Here is a 16,124-nt window from a genome sequence, read left to right as displayed (position 1 = left end):
TTTCTATTTTCCACTTCTTTCTCGACAAAAAAGGTTTCCAAAATGTCCACCGATCTCTCCTACTTCGCAGTCAAATGCAAAATCTGTCTGAAAACCGGGCATGGTCTGCACTTTGGAATTGAAACTTGCAGAGCGTGTGCCGCATTTTTTCGGTAGGTCAATAATTCCTGAAACGGAATATCGGAGTGTTGTTGTTTTCAGAAGGACAGTTGTGTTGAATAGAAAATATAAGTGTAGAAAACGAGCTGGTAGATGTGAAGTAACGGCGGATGATGAGAAGTCAATGTGTAAATTTTGTCGCTTTAAGAAATGCAGAGAGTTGGGGATGAGCACGGAGAGTGAGTCTTCATTAGAAGGATTTATAAGTATCCCAGTTTTTTTTGAAGATGTCCGCACCGACCATGCTATCAAAGACTTGGACTCCCCATGTAGCTCTACCACTTCTGAAGTACAGAAATGGTCAGAACCAGATGATCGTGTGGCCTACAATATTATGCACCCCAAAACGAGAGGACCTGCATTGCTACTAGATATCAATGCGATCATTAAAAAATCGAGGGTTATTTTGGAAACGGTAGGTAACTTACTAACTACATATTTTAATAGAATAATTATTTTTTACAGTACTTTCTTCCCGACGAGGATTCAATATCCCACTTGAACCCTTTGCAACGAATGGTTCACTCATTACAAAAAATCCGAGCGAATCAGAGTTGGAATCCAGTATTTGTGGAAAAAGTGGAATTTATTCAGATGTTTTATGGGTGGGAGGTGCAAATGAGGGATACGGCTAGTTGGTTGATGCACTCGGATGAGTTTAGAAAGTTGCCAGGGCATGAGAGGGTAAGGATCAGATTCTGGAGATCATAACTTTCTCATTTTTTCAGATAGCAATCTTCAAAATAGTGTGGGCAGTTTGGCGTCGATTTGAGAGGTACACAATGACTGCGGAGATATTTGGACAGAGGTGTTATGATGAGAAAGTGAGTTTTTGGAACTGATTTTTGGCTTAAAATCTATAAATAATTCCAGATTTATCTGCATTCACAAAATCAGGCTATCAAAATGGATAACTATTCTATAGACTATTCGAAGGTATCGGATCATGGGTTTGATCAATTTAATAAGTGAGTTCACAAAGCAAAACTAAAGATAAATAATTAATTAATTGATTTTTTCAGTGTATTCGGTGGAAAAATGATCCAATACTACGATATAATCGTGAAACCATACCTTGAACTAAAACTGACTGAAACTGAGATCACATTCATATTATGTCAAATTATATGGAATTATGCTGGAAGACGACTACAGGGACAGACTCAGGCGGCTGCTGAGAGGTTTTTGGAGCAGATATCCAATAATTTGCATCAGCATTATGAAGAGGAGTATTTGGAGACACCAGATGATCCCACAACTGGAAGGCAAGGTGGAGAGAATAGGGAAAATAGAAAGAATTATGCATCAAGGCTGGCCAGAATGATGCAAATTGTTAATCAGATGTTGGTGAGTCCTTTAAGCTCCAAGAGGCTCCGCCCATTTGAGAAATATTCCAGAACGTCCAACTCCAACTGGAAGACTCGTTACAAGTGGCATTTTTATTTGACATGTTCAATATTGTGTTCACCGAACCCGAGTTTTTTAGAAGCTAATAAATTATCACATAATCAAATTTCTTCGGATTTCTCCTCGGCTTCTCCACAAGATGATCCATAAAATTGTAGAATTTTTGAGGAGTTTCCAATGGGATTTCTAATGGAATATCTATGATATCAAGGTGAAATTCATCGTTATCCTCATAGAATTCGTTCAAATCATACTTCACACTTTTCGGGTCGAGTTGACTTTTTCGAAGATGAGTGTCGTCTGGAAACAACAGCATTTTGGGAGAAACGGTGACATCCGGACAGAGAGACACACAGGTAATTGAATAAGAAATATAACTCACTATGTCGATCCCATGGGTATTTCTTAAAGTCCTTTGTGTATACTTTCCTCCAATTTCTTGGTTCTTGAACAACATGATAGGTGACAATTTCCATTGTCGTGGGAACCCATTTCACTTTTTTCTTGGCGGTGCCGTACTAAAAATATCTTGGGATTCTAGGTCATTAAAAAATCAATAAACTCACATATCTGCCAGCTCCTCCAAACATTTCTTTGTTATACTCTCCATCTTTTGAAATTTCAAACTGTTCTCTGATCTTTGAGCTTGCCATAGCAGTGTAATAGTGTGGTGGGAACCATTTCCCTGAAATAAAAGAAAACCGAAGTCTTTCAATTTCAGATTTTAAAAAACTTACAATTATCAATCCACGGATGAACTGAGATTCTTTGGAAGAACATTAAATCCAAGTTTTGATTTAACTCTTGTAAAACTTCCATAAATTTCTGATCAATCATCCGACCAACTTCCCATCTCTTTTGTTTATTTAAGGAGTAGATCATAAATGGAGATATATCTGTGTCAAGAGAGCCACTGAAGTGCTGAAACATACATTATGACAATTATAAGAATGGAATTATTTTTTACTTGACATGTGCTCGGATCGGCGTGAAGAATTTTGAAGAGACACCCGTTCTTTAGCATTTGTCCAACTTTCCAGTTCAGAAGTGTGTTAAAGCGGTATTTACAGCGGTGTTCTGGCATGAAGTCTGGAAACAGGAAACTAACAATTAGATGATTTTTTAATAATAATCAAGAACAAAGACATCCGGATAGAATTGATCCCCTAAATAATTATCCGAGCATTTGGACTCACTTAGACTAGGTAAGGAAGACGTGACCTATATCATTGGAAAGCTGAAAAAACGCTGATTCTAAATATATATTCAGTTTTTGCCCACGAGGTTTGGTACTAGAAAGAAACAAGGTCAAAGTTTGAACCGCTGGCAACTCACCTTACCAAAGTGCGATTTTCCTCGTCGGCCAATTTCTGAATACCCCGCCTTCTAATTATTGGAATAATCATACTAGACTCTCAAGTGGGTTGAAATACTGAATATCCGGTCTATAATTATTTCACACAGCCTAAAACCCAGAAATCCAGCTACCGTAGTTTCGTATCCGGATTTAGACAACAAGAGAGATTAGCTCAAAAGCTCCGGAAGCTGAGGATTAGGAAACCAATGGAATGAGTGAAAAATGAAAGAATGCAATAGGAAAATTTCTAAACAATACTAGAACCGATAATTAATAAAAAACTATAATCTAATTTGTAAATAAAAATGTCTCCCACAACACAAAATCTCGTCCTGCTAAATACACTCATATGTTCTCGAAATATTGCGAAACCTTTCACCAGCCGGCGTCTCGGTTGCCAATTCTCTTGTTTGTGTTTTTTGGTTTTCCCCCTTCTTTCTAGCCAGGTCAGTGTCTCCCTCTCTCTGGAAATTCGTCACTATTTGGAAATATTAGTCATTTCCCTTATCAGTAGAGTATAAAAATCGTGACCTTCAGGTTTTTTATCACTATTTTTCTAATTTCCTCCCCTCCAAATGCTCCATAAGCCTTCTAGATCCAGGCTCGCGGAGCACATCATGTCTCATCTTAGGTCTTGGGGAATCCTGGTGAAAACTTTGCATATCCCAAATGAAAAATGGAAATTCTTTGATGGAGATGATGATTTCTACCCATTCCTTCGATATTCATTGAATAAAAAGCGACGATGGGAGATAGATTTTTTGGAGGATTTGGCTGAAACTCAAGAGTTTTATGGAGAGAATGTAGAGGTGTTGTTTTTGGAGAGGTCTCGAACGGAAGCGTATGATTGGCCACGTAAATCTAAAATAATACATTTCTAATTAATAATTCGCAATTTTTCAGATTACTACGAAACAACTCTTCCAGGACAATTCAGAATTCGGGCGGTGCATCAGCTCGCTGATTGCGAATCGCGCCACAAGCAGAAGGAAATCTACAAAAAACAAGAAGTAAATTCAATTTTCGGGCAGGATTTTAGGAATTTTGATGCGTCGAAAATTATGGAGAATAAAAGTGTGGTGGCCTATAATTTCATCAGGTCGCAAGAGAATTATTTGAAGATTTTCAAGAAGAAATTGATAAGGAAGAAGGATAATGAATGTGAGTAAGCTTTTATACTTTGGGGAGGAGGAAGTCTGAGTGTCCGCGTGTCCAGATGTACGAATTTTTCGAAATAATTCTTAAAAATAAAACTATATCGATAGAGAAAAATTCGGACCTTCTAATGATATAATAATTTCGCCGATCAGATCAAAACTGATAAAGTTGTGATAAAACCATTTTGAAAAAAAACCTAGGTTTCAGTCTCGTCTGGAAACTGCTTTTTCAAAGATTCCGATGCCAAATTTCCTGAAAAGTTCAAATTTTCTGTTGTTCCTATGCTCCTGTTATCCGAATGTCCCGATTTCCGGATTTTCTCCAATTCCCATCTTTAAAAATGTTTTACTTCCAGGGCCCCACACCACCGGTTGGCAACGGGTAAAACGACGGGAAGCAATCGACATGGAGATCAGAAATCTGCATAACGATTTGGAAGATAATTCTGCAACAGAAAGTTCGGAATTTGAGATTGAATCTGAATCAATTAGTGATCGAAAATTGTGAGTTGCGGGAATGTTGACTGAAAATATCTGAAATTTGAAAGAAAAAATTTCAGCTACAACTTGGAGGAGCATATCAAAGAGAAGCGGGTTAAACGACGGTGCTAATGTCTAGGATTTGAGCAATTTATTAATTTTAATAAAACTTCATAATTCTGTCTGTCTGTCTATCTGTTCGTCCAGATGTCCGCTTGTCCTCGGTCCCCCATACTCCCATTCTCCGAGTACCACACCCTTCTGCCTCCTTCCCTGCTAATCTCCTTTTCCTTATTCATTCAATATCCCCCACTGAAGAATTGCACATATTCGTACTAACATCACCCTTTAATAATTCTCTCTCTCTCGCTTCCGTTGCTGCCCCCGGTGGTCTTTGATCGTCTAGACATTTAGAAATGAGAGCGGCAGATGGAGTCGTCTTGGTTGCCAAGGGAGATTAGACGGCGAGTTCTTGGAAAAGGGCGATAGAGAGAGGAGGCGACGGGAGGATTAGTAATATGGGAGGGGATAAGCTTGAGGAAAAAGGGATTATGCTTCACTGCGATTTATGAGAAGAGAGAGCTACGGTAGTTGGAGCTCAGCGCAACTAGTGAGTGGTGGAGGCGCGTTAGAGGCGGAGAAAAGCTTGCTAGAAACTTTGCTGAACTTAGTCTAAAATTCAAATATGCATTTTTAATACCTGAAACATACAAAACAACACTTTTTTAAATAAAAATTGATTTATTAAAAAATATTAAACCGCAATGATAGTCTCTAAGTCGGTATTACACTTATTTTTCCAGAAAGGGACGTCGAAACAGCCTTTGAAGGTGTTACTGCCTGAAAAAAAGATTATAAGGGACTGGTTTAAGGGTTTTTGAAATGAAAACTTACATTTTAAATATCCTCATTGCACATGTTCGCCTTGCAGCTGCGGCTTTGGAGGAGGATCCCAAAATGTCTCACTGAAAAAAATAGGTATGACTGGAAAGCTGAGATTGTGAGGGTTCTGAATCGTTTTTCAAATGTTTTATAAGTACAAAATTTGTGGAAGTAACCTTGGCTGAATGTAATGCTAAAAAAATAAGGAAAGACTTACAAATAGGCTGTGCAGAATTTCTTCTTTGAAACCGATGAAGGAGAGGAGATCTGAAACTTTTTTATTTTAATTATTCACAAAATTTCAAACGGTTTAGGGCTTTTAAAAATAAAAACTTACATTTTAAACATCCATGTTGCACATGTTAGCTTTGCAACTGCGGCTTTGGAGTGGGATCCCAAAATGTCTCACTGAAAAAAATAGATATGATTGAAAAGCGGATATTGTGAGGAGACTGAATTTGTTTTCGAATTTTTTAAAAGTGCAAAATCTGAGGGAGTACTCTGGTCTGAAGGTAATGCTAAAAAATAGGGAATGACTTACAAGTACGCAGTGTAGAACCCGATTGAAGGAGATCTGAAACTTTTTTATTTTAAATAATTTACAAAATTTACAATTGACTTACTTTTTCAACCCGTATGAATACCGGTTTTCACAACCCGTGGAATACCAGTGATAAAAATATACCCAATTAATTAAAATTCAATAAAAATCATGTTGATTAAATATATTTTAGCACCGCTTACACGCAGCGCAAGTTTAGTAGACTACATACACACGTCCACATGATAAATGCAAAATGAGATATTCGTCCTTCTCACTTTCCGTGTCTGAAGAGAGGGGCGTCCCGCCCACTTTGCTCCGTGAGAAGAGTTGAAATTTTCTTGCTTCGATGGTTCTTTTGGAGAAGAATATTGTGTTTGTGTATGTGTGTGGGAGAGCAAAGTTCTGATGAAAATTGATAAAATAACTCTCTTATCAGTTTCTGATACGCCTGGACTAAAAACTGGACAACATGAATGACGGGCAGTTAGATAGATGCTGGGACCTCCGGATTCGTGGACGTCTGGAAATTTGGAAATATGGAAATTCGGTGACCAAAGTTACTGACACCTGGACATTTGGACAAGCAGAGAGGCATCCGAGCTCTAAGACGTCTGAAAATTCAATAATTGTGGTCATCTTCAATCATATAGAGGGCATCCGGACAAACAGACAGACTTTTGGAATCCTAAAACTGATTTCTTCATTGTTCAAAAACCCAGTTATTATTTTTTTGACACCTTTATCAATAACTCCATTCTAATTTTTAAATTTTCAGAACTTCCGGATTTTCGGACACGATAAGAAGTATCGGCTCCGGGTGTTATTGGGAAATTAAGGCATTGCAAGTTCGATAGGTTTCGTGATCTTCTGTAGCCAATCCATATTTGTGACTGAGAAGAAAACTCCATAAATTAGCTGTATAAGAATACAAAAATTCTGGAAGTTAAGAAAGAACACTTAAATCATTATATGTTCTTATAAATTTATTGCTGAGTTTTCTATTTTCTCCAATGTGACATATTTGTTAGTTAAAAATAGTTATTGAACTGCCATTTATAAGGACCGAAAAAAACACAGAGATATATGGCTATCCCAATTTTATCGGTGCTCCAAATTCTGCCAGAGAAGAAACATCGATACAAAAAATATTCATTTGTAATTTATTTATTACATTTTCCACATGATATTCGAATACCTTACTGTCTATTTTGATCTTAATAGGCTTATATCATTAAAACTGTCGATAAAAAACAATTATTATTATTATTATTGTTATCTAGTTTTCCTAGTGTGCTTCAATTCGTCATTTTCTCCACCTTGGTCGCGAATCAATTGTTGTATGGTACCCAGAAGTCGACGGCGCTGAAGTTTACATTTATTGCAAGTCAAATGCTAACAGATAATTGTTTTTACCTAACACTGTATATTCTTATCTGAAGAATATTGATTTTGTCATCCCAGTAACTAAAATCAAGTGTCATGTTGTAAGGTTCAGCATCCAATAGGACCGGACCAAAGCAGATATACGTGGTGTTACCCTGAAACTTCGTTTTCATCGCTGGGAATGCAAATGTTACTTTACATATCTAGCAGCATGGTTTTCTATAGTTTCTGTGGAAGATCCTGAAATTGATGAGTCATTGTTGTAAAACTCAAACACAATACGGAACCAGTTCAAGATTCCTGCAATTTAATGTGTCAACAAGATCACGAATTTCAATGTTACCATGGTCTTGTAGAGTCATGCAAAAGTAATAATATCCAACCAGCGGAGAATTGAATACTGGAAGAGTGGTAAATCCTAAATATGCCACTTCTGTATTGAATGAGTACGCCAAATATGAAGGCCAAACGGATGGAAGCCAAGTGGGTGTCTTATGCAAAAACTTGTATTTCGGAACTGGAGAAATAATCCATACCTTTTGAATCCAATCATCATCCGTAAAAATACAGAGTCCATTAGTCTCACTTGCCAATCTGTACATTGGTTTTGGTGACAACCCACCTAATGAGTTCTCAGATACAACGAATGTGACATGAGCATGATATTTTTTGAGAATGGATACTAAGTCATCGATATAGGCGTCTGTAGGAAGGCGTTTCGTGATAATAAAAAGAGTTGCGCCACAATGAGTCACGCCTTTTTTGAAGAAAAACTGAAACACATACAAGTGTATTGTTTTGTAATATGAAAACCTACATTAATCATAGAAAATACAGAACTACCTTTTGACGGGTCTTTAATCGACTCTGTTGAATTTGGAAGATTGGATAATAACACATCAGATATTTCACTGTAAGAAATAACTTAATTCGATCTAATTGCTTACTAACCTGAAACTGTTGTTCGAAACGAATGTCAAAATAACTTCATTCAAGTTGTTCATCACGTCAAATCGTCCTAAAGCATAGGTTTCAAAAAAGAAATTTGAGTTCACTGAAATGGATTTCCAGGTGTTCAAGACTTGATCTGCTGTGAGATCATTGGAATACGCATAGAAAAATGTAGACTTTTGATTTGGTGTGCAATCAATAGGATCTAAAAATCAAAAAATATCTTAAGATACGAATTGGAACTCACCGAAATGTCTCGTCGTAGTGGCAGAAGTATGAGAGTAAGCTGTTGTAGCAGTTCTTGTAGTTAAAGTAGTTGGTGTAGAAGTAGTTGGTGTAGAAGTAATCGTGGTGTCCAAATTAATATGCACCGTGGAACTAATATGCATGTCTTCATGTGTTTTTTCCAAAGGAACAATTAGAAAAAAGATAAATAGAAAAAGCGCAGTGAAAACAACAACTAAGTTAACTAATGCTATCAGCATTAGTTTACGGAATCGATTGGTCACTATGTAGCGGAGGAGTCCAAAGTGACGTTGCTTTCTGGGACATAAAATACATTGGAAAGATATATAAGATAACTCACTCCACTGGTCCAAACTCTGATGGTGGGTTAATGTCATTTATTTCGACATATGTTGGTTCTTCTATTATTCCAGGAGCTGATGAAACAGAAGCAGAATCGTTGTTAATGGTACCTAAATTTTAAAATTAAAAAAGAAGATCCAATATTTACTTTTACCACTTTTTCCAAATTGAAAATTTGCATAAATATTTTTAATTTTTGATATCATGACAGAAATAAGACGAAAATGTTGCCAAGTAAAGTGTAATACCTCTCGTTAGTTACTGTCCAGATAGATAACATTCAGTGAAATAAAAAATAATGGTCTCATCAAATTGGGCGTTCACAATTTCTTTTTATCTTGTGTAGCGGAAGAAATTGGCCGTAAAAACACCATTAATATTAGGACCTTGTGCCAACTGAGTCAGAGAGTGTTTTACGAACTAAGGCACTAAGTATAAACGATGTTTTTACGATCTATTTCTTCTGCTATGCAAGATAAAAAAGAAAGAATGCATGAATGTGTTTGATTATGTGTGAAAAAACACTTTAAATGGAGTTTTCAAAAGGTATGTTCGTTTTATAGCCAGAAAACATCGAAAATTGAGAAAAAAAGAATATAAAATTTTGAGTTTAAAAAATTAGAAAAACTAGTTTTTGTAAAATTGTTGACTTTTGAAGCTATGGCACAGAAAGTAGAATGTCGATTCAACATAATTAACTTCAAGAAAAAAAATGATAAGCATTTTTTCGAATTTTCAAATCACGATCAGGAAAAATCGATTACCAAAAAAATCAAAATCGGAGCTATTCCGAAAAACAGATTATTTTATTGCTGAACTTTTCAATTACCTTTGAAAAAAAGTTTATCTATAACGGAGTTGTTTTAGCTAAGATACATATGAAATATACAGGTGTACTTACGTATGATCGCTACTGTAGGTTCATTTTTAACCCTTTTATGACAATCCGGGACTCGCGGGACGGATACGCTGGACGTCTTAACTTGTCCCATTTCGAGCGCTAGTTCTAATAGATACTTACTGGTCGTAGCTCTAGAAACCAGCAGACTCATTGCGCTTGGAAAACTGGAACTCAACAGTTTGGAAAAATCTTGCCAAGAATCTTATGCCCTATACCTACATTCCACTGTAAGAAAGAACTTAACTCAATGAAATCGTCTCTTTAACCCGACGTTTTCGCTAAAAGATATGGTTATGACGCACTCTCAGAGTCGATCGAGCATTAGACCATGTTCACACGAAAAAAGTCGGTCATCTCCGATTTGGCAATCCTTTCGATCAGAGATAGTATCAAGTGTCCTCAGCAAATTGAGGTACTTTTTGGCCGGGTCCGTCACCTGGGTACCTAGGAAAATCAAAAAATCATTATTTCTGGAAAATTTTTCCTGAAGTAGTTAGGTATGAAATCTTAACGGGAAATTGTTGTAGAAACTATTTTAAGCATTTTTTGTATTCAGAAGAAAATTCCAGCTCAACTTCATAGTGAAATTTCCGGCGTATTTTCATGAAGTCGTTTTTATCTCGGCACGAGAAGACAGCGTTTTTTTATTTAAAATTCGGAATATACATAAAATTTAGTATCGGAAACATGTTGTGCTCTAGACCCTAATAACAGTTTTTTTGGTGAAGTATGAGAAAAACTTGGATTTTAATTTTCGAGGCTTCCGGTAAATCATTTTCGATGTTCCAAAACAGTGGTTTTTTGTATTTTTTTATTTCGTCATGTCATTTAATTTCATTCCCGACAAAATTTTCGTTCATACCACAAAAAAATATTCGAAAAAATGGAATTTTCGGATTTTTATAAAAAATTTTCCTTAATCAAATTATTCAAGCTGAAATATTAAGGATCACATTATGAAATTAAAAGAATATGATTGGAACATAATTTGGGTTTATGAAACAGATAATTTCCATCATCGGCGCACTTGGAAGTTGGAGAAAAGATACTTCATACTTGCATCGTTATTTGACAAAGGAATGTGTTGAATATGACAGGAAAAATAAGATCTTAATCCGATGGATTTCATCGGATGGGAATATTTGAAAAGCAAGATTTCAAGAATCTTCTACAACATGACCGAGACCGCCATTCAGAAGATATGGAAAAAAGTCGACGTCGACTACCAACGGCGCACAGGCGATTTTTTCAATGGACGTCTGAAAGTCGGTATCGAAAGCCAAAGTATCCAGCTTTGAATTATTTTTGTAAACTGAATTTAATTCGTACATTCCAACTATTAATAACGTTTTTTGTTGATTCAAGAGTTTCCCCGCCGAATATCCAAGAATTAAGAGCGTCGTATACTTATTCGCCACCATGTAGTGAAAAGCTTTCTTGGAGCCGGCCAGTATTATTTACTTTGTAAGTCGGCTCCTCAATATCGCTTCCCAATATCGGTTGAAGTATGTAAGCTTCTGAATAGAGCGTGTCGTTCAGGAATAGTTCGTTCTTCATGTATGAGCTTGCATCAAACATGATTCGTAGCTTCGTCGTTAGTGATATTTCCAACAATAATTTCCTACTGAGTCAAATTCATCTGGACAAATTGGTAAAGATGTTGTTTGTTGTGAATAAATAACAAGAATCATTAAAATTTATTTCAATATGAAAAGAAATAATTCATTAACAATAGATATTTATAGACAACAGATAGAATAGATAACAATTGATATTATATAATCGTCTTACATTGATAAGAAATAATAGCTTTTGCAGTTCAACATTATGTGGTTACATATTGAATCGCTAAAACTGAATATTGAAATAAAAATGATTTCAGAATTTGTATTCGATATTTCAACTTCGATATTGAAATTGAAATAAGATGTTACAGGCTGTAAGTTACAGTCTCAATCACCCGAAAAGAAAAAATTTCAATCATTATAGGGAATCCAGAAGTCCACCGCACTGGAATAAAATTTTATCCGGAGCTTTTTCAAAAATTTACTCACTTGTAACTGTATATTCTGATCTGGAGAATTTCAGTTTGTTTACCTAATAACTGATACTGAAGTGACATGTCATAAGGGACTGCATCCAAGTTGTGCCATCCTGTGGTATATGTACTGTTTCCCTGAAATGAAGAGTAAATATAAAAAGTTTTAAAAAAAACTTGCCAGTACTGAATAATTATGAGATGCGACAGTCTCTTCAAACGATCCCGAATTAGATGATCCTGCATTATACCAAGTTAAGTTGACCTTTCTGAATGTGTCTAGGGGTCCTGAAATACAAATTGTCAGTAAATTCAGAAATTTTAATGTTACCGATGGAAGCTTACCATGATCCTGTAGTGTCATGAAAATTTGGTAATATCCAACCAGCGGAGAATTAAAAATAGGAGGAGTGGTTAATAGCCAATTTGCTACTTTTGCATTGAATGAATACACCAAATATAAAGGCCAAATAGACGGTAGCCAAATGGGTGTCTGATTCCAACAATTAGTACTTTGAAACTAGATGAATGATCCAAATATCCAGAATTTTTAACTTTCGCATTGAATGAATACACCAAATATGAAGACCAAATGGGTGGAAGCCAAGTGGGTGTCTGATGCGAAAAACTAGTATTTCGAAACTAGACGAATGATCCATACCTCTTGAATATTATCATCTTCCGTGAAAATACAAACTCCGTTAGTTTCACTTGCTAATCTGTACAATGGTTCTGGTGACGACTCACCAAATGAGTTATTAGATACAACGAATGTGACATAAGCATGATATTTTTTGAGGATGGATACTAAGTCATCGATATAGGCGTCTGTAGGAAAGCGTTTCGTGATAATAAAAAGAGTTGCTCCACAATGTGTCACGTCCAAATTGAAGAAGAACTGAAAGACATACAAGTGTATTGTTTTGTAATATGACAACCTACATTAATCATAGAAAATACAGAACTACCTTCTGACGGGTCTTTAATTGACTCTGTTGAATTCGGAAGACCGCTCAATAACGCACCATCTATTTCACTGTGAGAAAAATATTTGTTAAGTTATATCGTCTCACTAACCGAGAATATTTGCCCGAAACAAATGTCCAAAAACCTTCATTCAAGTCAAATCGCCCTAACACAAAGGTTTCATAAGCCCGTTTAACGTCGTCTGGAATTGTGTTCCATGTGTTTAAAACTTGATCTGCTGTAAGATCATTGGAGTACGCAAAGAAAAACGTAGATTTCTGATTTGGTGAGCAATCAGTACGGTCTAAAAATTAAACAAGATCATTAGATACGGATAGGAACTCACCGAAAGGATTTGTTGTAGTGGGAAAAGATTGTGAGTGAGGTGTTGTTTCAGTTCTTGTTGTTAATGCATGTTTATTGTCCAAATGAGCAACCAAAAAAAAGACAAATATGAAAAGAACAACCACTAAGCTAACTAATGCTATCAGCATTAGTGTACGGAATCGATTGGACACTATGTAGCGGAGAATTCCAAAGTGACGTTGATTGCTAGAACATAAATGAATTAGAAAGATATATAAGATAACTCACTCCACTTGTTCAAACTCTGATGGTGGGGTAGTGTCATAGATTTCGTCATATATTGGTTCTTCTATTATTCTGGGAGCTGATGAACCAGAAACAGAATCATTGTTGATGGTACCTGTGTTTTCAAATTAAACAGAAAATCAAATATTCTTACCACCTTTTCGAGATTGAAAATTTACATAAATATTTTTAATTCTTGATATCATGACAGAAATAAAACCAAAATGTTGCCAACGAAAGTGTAATTTCTCTCGATAGTTCCTGCCCGGTTAGATAACATTCAGTGACTAACAGTTTTACCAAATTGGGCGGTCAACATTCTTTTTCCCGAGAGAGTTATAGCGGAAGAAATTTTTTTTGGAAAAACATCATCAATATTAGGACCTCGTGTTTGCTATTTTGACTTCTCAAAATGCAGATGACCCAACAAAGTCAGAGAGCTTTTTACTAACAAAGACACTTTGTATCAACGATTCTTTTACAACCAATTTCTTCCGCTATACAAGATAAGAAAAAAATGTGAACCGCCCAATTTGATAAAACTATTAGTCACGGAATGTTATCTAACCGGACAGGAACTATCGAGACGCACAACCTTGAAGAAACTGTTTTTATTATAAAATTGCTTCATACATTAAGAAAAATCGGCATCGTGAAATTTCATCCTTTGTTTTCTTCAGTTTCCTTATTTTTTCTGTCATCCTAACGGCTGTTCTCCATCTGATCTTTACCACGAAAACAATTATCATAATTCTGGAAAATTTATGACAAATGTACCAACCAGGAGAAAAACAAAACAACTGCACCACTGTACACGATCATTTTTTGTAGTTCACGCGTTTTTATTTATTTACTCAAACATCACTGTTTTTTATGTACCAATAAATGACAGTTCAATGAAGATTTTTTACAAACTAATAGGTCAAAGTGGAAATGTTGTATTTTCAAATCAAAGAACAGTAGTTTTTGTAAGTTTTCATAATTCGGCTACACTTACCACATGCTGGGTGTAGAAGCGTTTTAAAACTGTAGATTTATCTGTAATCCCAGCACCGAGAAGCATCAAGTCTAGAAAGTGTATAAAAACTACAAATTTTAACGTAAATGCTTGTTTTTTTGCAAAAATCTAAAATATTTGAAATATGAACCTTCTTATATAATTATATTCCATTGATAAGAAACAATAACATTTGCAGTTCAACATTGTGTGCTTTTATATTCAACCGCTGCAATTTGAGTATGAAATTGAAAATGGTATGAAAGTTTTTATTGGATATTTCAACTTTGATCAAAACAAAATAAAAACATTTTATAGTCTTATTCATTTGAAGAGAATAAGTTTCAATCATTATAGGGAACCCAGAAGTCCACCGGTCTGAAACCAAAATTTCCGAAGGTTTTTCAAAGTTTCACTCACTTGTAACTGTATATTCTGATCTGGAGAGTTTCAGTTTGTTCACCTAAAAACTGATACTGAAGTGTCATATCATAAAGGACTGCATCCAAGCTATGCCCTGTTGTGGTATATGTGCTGTTTCCCTGAAATGAAGAGTTAATTTAAAAACAATACAAGTTTGCAGTTACAAAATCGGTATGTGACTCAACAGTCTCTTCAAAAAATCCCGACTTTGATGATCCTGCATTATACCATCTTAAGTTGACCATCCAAAACGTGTCTAGCGGTCCTGGAATACAAATTGTCAGTAAATTCAGACATTTTAATGTTACCGATGGAAACTTACCATGATCCTGTAGAGTCATGATAATGAGGTAATATCCAACCAGCGGAGAATTGAAAACTGGAAGAGTGGAATATCCAGAATTTTTAACTTTCGCATTGAATGAATACACCAAATATGAAGACCAAATGGGTGGAAGCCAAGTGGGTGTCTGATGCGAAAAACTAGTATTTCGAAACTAGACGAATGATTAATACCAGTTGAATCTTATTATCATCCGTGAAAATACAGAGTCCATTAGTTTCACTTGCCAATCTGTACATTGGTTCTGATGACGACCCACCAAATGATTTATCAGATACAACGAATGTGACATAAGCATGATATTTTTTGAGCAAGGATATTTGGTCAGAGATATAGTCGTCTGTGGGAAGGCGTTTCGTGATAATAAAAAGAGTTGCTCCACAATGAGTCACGTCTTTTTTGAAGAAAAACTGAAACACATACAAGTTTATTGTTTTGTGATATATTACCGACATCAATCATTTTAAATACTCCACTACCTTTTGACGGGTCTTTAATCGACTCTGTTGAATTTGGAAGATTGGATAATAACACATAAGATATTTCACTGTAAGGAATAACAGGTAGCAAAAAAAGCAAAAAACTATTTTTTACTACTAGCAAAAAATAGTTTTTTGCTTTTTTTGCTACCTTGTGAATAGGTCCATTAATTCGATTTAATTGCCTCACTAACTTGTAACTGTCGCTGGAAACAAATGTCAAAATAACTTCATTCAAGTTATTCATCACGTCAAATCGTCCTAATGCATAGGTTTCAAAAAAGAAAAATGAGTTCTCTGAAAAAGATTTCCAGGTGTTCAAGACTTGATCTGCTGTGAGATCATTGGAATACGCAAAGAAAAATGTAGACTTTTGATTTGGTGAGCAATCAGTATTTTCTAAAAACTCAAAAATATCTTCAGATTCGGATAGGAACTCACCGAAAGGATTTGTCGTAGTGCACAGTCTCAAACCCCG

At 35.6% G+C, this 16,124-nt stretch overlaps 4 protein-coding genes across 4 annotated transcripts; 2 read left to right on the top strand and 2 right to left on the bottom strand.

Moving 5' to 3' along the window:
* Positions 1 to 42: 42 nt before the first annotated feature.
* GCK72_021690 (uncharacterized protein) lies at positions 43 to 1,652 on the top strand (the record flags this gene model as incomplete). The annotated part of the gene is made up of 8 exons (XM_053734436.1): positions 43 to 152; positions 202 to 338; positions 387 to 574; positions 625 to 843; positions 888 to 983; positions 1,033 to 1,127; positions 1,182 to 1,506; positions 1,557 to 1,652. 8 exons carry the CDS (start codon positions 43 to 45, stop codon positions 1,650 to 1,652), a joined length of 1,266 nt encoding a protein of 421 aa, XP_053583349.1.
* Positions 1,653 to 1,667: 15 nt separating this feature from the next.
* Positions 1,668 to 2,650, bottom strand: GCK72_021689 (uncharacterized protein; the record flags this gene model as incomplete). Its single annotated transcript, XM_003095343.2, has 6 exons — positions 1,668 to 1,764; positions 1,821 to 1,866; positions 1,949 to 2,084; positions 2,133 to 2,251; positions 2,304 to 2,487; positions 2,534 to 2,650. The coding sequence occupies 6 exons, from the start codon at positions 2,648 to 2,650 to the stop codon at positions 1,668 to 1,670; spliced, it is 699 nt and encodes a 232-aa protein (XP_003095391.2).
* Positions 2,651 to 3,540: 890 nt separating this feature from the next.
* GCK72_021688 (uncharacterized protein) lies at positions 3,541 to 4,692 on the top strand (the record flags this gene model as incomplete). Its single annotated transcript, XM_003095374.2, has 4 exons — positions 3,541 to 3,778; positions 3,827 to 4,084; positions 4,437 to 4,584; positions 4,641 to 4,692. The coding sequence occupies 4 exons, from the start codon at positions 3,541 to 3,543 to the stop codon at positions 4,690 to 4,692; spliced, it is 696 nt and encodes a 231-aa protein (XP_003095422.2).
* Positions 4,693 to 7,559: 2,867 nt separating this feature from the next.
* Positions 7,560 to 15,406, bottom strand: GCK72_021687 (uncharacterized protein; the record flags this gene model as incomplete). The annotated part of the gene is made up of 14 exons (XM_053734435.1): positions 7,560 to 7,669; positions 7,713 to 8,142; positions 8,317 to 8,525; positions 8,568 to 8,863; positions 8,907 to 9,018; positions 11,907 to 11,985; positions 12,509 to 12,675; positions 12,959 to 13,117; positions 13,160 to 13,365; positions 13,408 to 13,519; positions 14,865 to 14,943; positions 14,989 to 15,089; positions 15,147 to 15,294; positions 15,341 to 15,406. The coding sequence occupies 14 exons, from the start codon at positions 15,404 to 15,406 to the stop codon at positions 7,560 to 7,562; spliced, it is 2,274 nt and encodes a 757-aa protein (XP_053583348.1).
* Between the last annotated feature and the right edge of the window lie 718 nt (positions 15,407 to 16,124).

This window comes from Caenorhabditis remanei, chromosome V, assembly GCF_010183535.1.
Source record: "Caenorhabditis remanei strain PX506 chromosome V, whole genome shotgun sequence".
Classification (NCBI taxonomy): Eukaryota; Metazoa; Nematoda; class Chromadorea; order Rhabditida; family Rhabditidae; genus Caenorhabditis; species Caenorhabditis remanei.
This window is presented reverse-complemented; position numbering and strand designations above follow the sequence as displayed.